The sequence below is a fragment of the Phoenix dactylifera genome, chromosome 5, assembly GCF_051530095.1.
Source record: "Phoenix dactylifera cultivar Ajwa chromosome 5, Ajwa_hap1_PhDact_Kaust_v1.1, whole genome shotgun sequence".
NCBI classification, from domain to species: domain Eukaryota; kingdom Viridiplantae; phylum Streptophyta; class Magnoliopsida; order Arecales; family Arecaceae; genus Phoenix; species Phoenix dactylifera.
In genome coordinates, this window is record NC_143194.1 from 5,116,670 (window position 1) to 5,121,929 (window position 5,260).

General features: G+C 42.9%; 1 protein-coding gene across 1 annotated transcript; it reads left to right on the top strand.

The window, feature by feature from the left end:
• Positions 1-597: 597 nt before the first annotated feature.
• On the top strand, positions 598-4,589 carry LOC103719265 (flavonoid 3',5'-hydroxylase 1-like). Its single transcript, XM_039129361.2, has 3 exons — positions 598-1,566; positions 3,559-4,189; positions 4,256-4,589. Exons 1-2 carry the CDS (start codon positions 664-666, stop codon positions 4,183-4,185), a joined length of 1,530 nt encoding a protein of 509 aa, XP_038985289.1. The 5' UTR covers positions 598-663; the 3' UTR covers positions 4,186-4,189; positions 4,256-4,589.
• Positions 4,590-5,260: the final 671 nt, after the last annotated feature.

Sequence of the window (5,260 nt, forward strand, 5' to 3'; positions counted from 1 at the left end):
AGCACTAGTCTCCAGCAGAGGAGCATGATAGAGGAAGAGCAGGTTAGCGAAGGAGCATAGCACACAGTGGGAGTAAATCTCTAAAATTAGGGGTCCGATGAGAAGAAAATTGGGTTGGTAATAAAATATAGAGCAGTGGATAGCATCCAACACAATGCCTATTAGCGATGTTTTGTGTCTAGCATCGACAATAAGAGGTTTATACAAATCGATGCTTGCAAGCATTGTTAATCGTCGATACTTACAAAAAACATTATAATTTTTTAGCATGGTCAGCCAATTACCGATGTTTTTTAGCAAGAAAGTGTCACCGTACCTTCTTTTCCTTATAGTGTTTGATGCAATACACATAAACAAATATATATTTCTATATAATACTTCTTCAGTATATGCATACACAGTCTAGTTGATTTAGAATGATCTAGAAGATCCTCAAAACCAATACTAAGGTAGTAATTATGTCTTAACGTAAATATCTGAAAATTAGCGGTGCGAGTCTAGGTCGGATCAGCCGTTGGATCACATTGGATGCTCAGCAACAATGACGTCATTCAAGTCCCGAACATGATATATAGGACTCCACGTTATTTAGGCACGGTTGTGTCTCAAATTTCTCAAATAAAGATAAAATTAGCTTCCACCCCCACTCCACTTTCTTACACCATGTTCATGGACGACGTCTCCCTCGTCACCACTCTCCTTCTCCTCCTCCTCCTCCCCTTCCTCATCTTTCTCTTCCGCCAGCGCCTCCACGCCGCACCACACCTCCCACTGCCCCCGGGACCCCGTGGCTGGCCGCTCCTCGGCGCGCTCCCCCTCCTCGGCCCCCTCCCCCACGCTGCCCTCGCCGCCCTCGCCAAACGCCACGGCCCCATCATGTACCTCAATATCGGCACCCTGGGGTTTGCCGTCGCCTCCTCCCCCGCCGCCGCCCGTGCCTTCCTCCAGACCCTCGACCTCCCCTTCGCCTGCCGCCCCCTCAACACCGTCGCCCGCCACGTTTCCTACGGCGGCCAGGACATCGTCTTCGCCGACTACGGTCCCCTCTGGAAGCTCCTCCGCCGTCTCTCCGCCACCCACCTCCTGGGTCCCCGCGCTCTCTCCCAGTGGGCCGCCACCCGCCGATCCGAGGCCTGCCGCATGGTCCGGTCCATCCTCGACCTGAGTCGCCGGGGCGAGCCGGTCCGGGTCCAGGAGGTGGCAATGGTGGCGCTGGCTAACATGCTGGGGCTCGCGATACTGAGCCGCCGGGTGTTCGACTCGGACGGGGCCGAGTCTGGCCAGTTCAAGAGCATGGTCTTGGAGTTGATGAGGGTCGGGGGATTGGCCAACATTGGGGACTTAGTGCCGTGCATCGCGTGGCTGGACGTGCAGGGGATCGAGCGACGCGCCAAAAGGCTGCACGAGAGATTCGATGCGCTGGTGACCCGAATGCTTAGGGAGCACGCGGACACAGCCGGGCAGCGGGAAGGGAGGCCGGACTACGTCGATAATCTCTTGGCAAATTGCAAAAGCTCGGAGGGTGAGGTGGCGCTCTCCGATGCCAACATCAAGGGACTCGTTCTGGTACCGCTCTTTAACTCTTAGAAAAAATGTTTCATAAATTAAAATCTTATATAAATTTAAGGGGCTGTGACGTGGGATTCTCATCAGCATCACATCATCTTAGTCTATGAGTCGATATTTTACGCTGATGGAGAAATATAAAGCCCCGTCTACTGTTCCTTGAATCTGTCTCCTTTGTTTACACGTCGGATCGATCTAGAGTTGACAATTGGGCTTTGCATGCTTACACGTGAGTATATACACGAAGACAAAGTGCGACAATACGTAAGCGTACAGCCGCCTGCCGAGCTAGTCAGGAGGCACGCGATAAGCGTAGAGGCGTCTGCTATGCTCGTCGCTCGGCAGGCGATAATGCAAGTTAGTCCATGGAGCAAAATACGTACATAGACGTGCACGCATGCATATATATTTCAATTGCATGCAATTTGTCAAATGAAAACGCAGGACAAAGACGTTTGGACGGCCATAAGCATAAAGACTCCCAACCACTTTCTGATGTAATATATAGTTGGTGCAAGGTCTCACACCAAAAACCAATAAATTTTTGACTCTGCATAAATATCTAAAATCTTTTTAGCTTATAACTTCAGCGTGGATCCGCATAGGTAAAGCATAATAGCCGTTGTCTTTTAAATTAGGTATTGAGGAATAGTCCAAAATTTTCAGGAGATACAATGCTAGTTGCATGGGCCAATTTATCAAATTGATAAAGCTATTGATGGTGACCTAATAAGTTAGGTTCAAAATACTTATCTACACCCGCATGGTTGGGTGAGAGAATCTTTTCTCACAAAACAAGAGCCTCTTCTCCTTTAAGATATTCAACTTGTCGCATCTCTTACCTATTACGACACTGAGTCTCACAAGATCAAACTTATCCAGCTTGCCAATGCCAGGTGCTGAGGTGAATCTAGCATCTAGAGCTTGGTATTTGTTATTACAATGTTTAACATAAGGGTGCATTTGGAAAAGGGGATAAATAGAGGATATCCCCAAAATAGGGACTCATTTTGCCAAATGGCCCAAAATATTAAATAGAATAACCCTATTCCAGTAAATCCAAAAAACGGACATATTTTGATAATTCTATTCTACCAAATTGGAGCAATAGAATTATCTTGTGAAATAGGGAAAACTTATCTCATCAAATTATGATTTTGTCTCTATGACTTTCTAAACACACTAAAGGTAGAAGGATAGTTTGTCCTTGTCATTAAACCCAAATTAAGCACCAACAAGACTGATGCACCTATTTATCTTCTTTATGTAAACTTCCCACCAAATGCCAGAAAGGGACATGGAATTAATAGATTATCCTTCGTAGAGAGGAAAATTATCTGTTCCATGGTCTAAGGATGCGTTTTGTAGAGGAGATTATTGGGGATATTCCCCCAAATGGTGGTTATTCCACCAAACACCCCAAAGCTGGCCATGGTCCAAACAATGGACTTAATTGAGGTGCCAAACACATTAAAAATGGGAAGACAATTTTGTCCTTGTCATAAAAACTAAATCATCAAGAAAATTAATGTATTCATTTATTCCCACTACTCATCTGTCCAACCAAATACCATAAAGGGACTTTATCTTCTCTGCAGCGTAAGCCGTCTTGATAGCTCGTGCCTACCAGCTCCCTCTTACATTTATAACTTTTATGCACTCGGAAGTTTTTTTTTTTCCGACACGACAACATCATGGCATCAATGATCTCGCATGCATTGGGAAGTTTTTATTGGGTGCAATCAGAGCACGGCATCACATTATAATCCGTAGCTGAAGTGCTAATTGAAAAACGGCACCCAAACAACGTTTACAGCTTGCGAATATATGACATTTTGTAATTAACGCATAATTATGTTATCCAAGTAAAGGGAATGACTAAGCTATTCCTGCTACTGTCTATATGAATTCTGTCAAGTTGTGATGTTTGTGGCGGCAACTACCTTACTTTTAAACGGGACTCACGTAGAATTTAACGTTATATTACCGTAGGATATGTTCATTGCCGGAACGGACACATCCTCAATTGCAGTCGAGTGGGCAATTGCTGAATTGTTGAAGAACCATTCCATTCTCAAGCGCGCGCATCTCGAGTTGGACGAAGTAATTGGTAGAGATCGCATGCTGGAAGAATCTGACATACCAAAGCTCCCATACCTTCAGGCGATATGCGAAGAAGTGCTCCGGATGCACCCTACTACACCTCTAAGCCTCCCACACTTATCCAACCAAGCATGCGAGGTTGAAGGTTACTACATCCCTAAAGGAACCAGGCTCTTGGTTAATATTTGGGCTATTGGGAGGGATCCTGAAATATGGGAGAACCCACTCGCGTTTAATCCTGATAGGTTCTTGAGTGGTAAGCGTGCCAACGTAGGCTTGCAAGGTACTGACTTTGAGCTGATGCCATTTGGAGGTGGGAGAAGGATTTGTGCTGGTAAACAACTGGGCATCCTTTTCGTGCAATACATCGTAGGCACACTTCTGCACTCATTTGATTGGATAATGCCGGATGGAGAGGAGCTCAACATGGAAGAGGCACCTGGCCTTGCACTTCAGAAAGCTGTGCCAGTTAATGCATTGGCAAAACCACGTCTAGCCTCTAGTGCATATGATTGACAAGGTAACATCATGATCATTTCTGGCTAAAATACGTGATTTAATTTTATTGACCATTTTCATCATCCAGGTTTTGGATTACCAGCAACGGGTTGGAGCTACGAAAATACGACTTCCAATAAGTGGTGCTGCTAAAAGATATTATCATGGATTAGCTGACCATTAGTATAAGTGACTTTGTGGCTGCGGTCTTGGCTCATCCTATAGCAATGGTTTTTAATCATTACTGTAACTTGTTGCAGCAATTGCTACCGTCGCAAAACATGCATATTAATGTGTGATAATAATGGACAATATGTCTAGTGATGATTACGCAATCAATGGTTTGTACAGTATTGGATAGTTATATCCATCACTATAAGTGGTTTGTTAATTATATTTGATAGTTATATTTGATAGTTTAATTATCCGATAATTTATCGCTCATCTATACCCTCTACTAAGCATATGTTGTAGGAACAATTTTAATTATCACTGTAAAGTTTTAAAAGTGCCACTAAATAAAATTCATACCCTACAATTAATGATGGTCAGAAGCACTAGTATGATTTTTATATAATGATTGTTGGAACTATCATTATAAATTTTGCTTGTCAAAATTATTTTGACCATTAGTGTAAATGAGTGATGAATTGTAGATAAACAATATTCACGGTATGTGACGATGGTGATAAATTATCACTATTTGACCTTTGATGTATTAGTCTTGATCACAAATATACACTGTTTACTTACATTTTAATCTTCCATACACATATAAATAAATGCATATATGATATTAATAACCAAACTTTGATACATCCCTGATGTCATGTCCTTGCATGGACAACTTTTTTCTATAATGTCACCCTCCTGTATGAAAGTTACTGTATCTACAAATAGGTAGAAAGCAATCAAATTATTTAACAACTGAAATCCTATTTAGAATTTTTCATGGAGTTCAATTCTAATTAACATACCTCCAAACACATGTAGTTGCTAAACAAAAATAGTATCACAAAATCCACATGAAAGATTTCATCCAAATTTAACATCCTGGTCAATGCCTGAGCATTGAGTAAAACTATAAGCTATG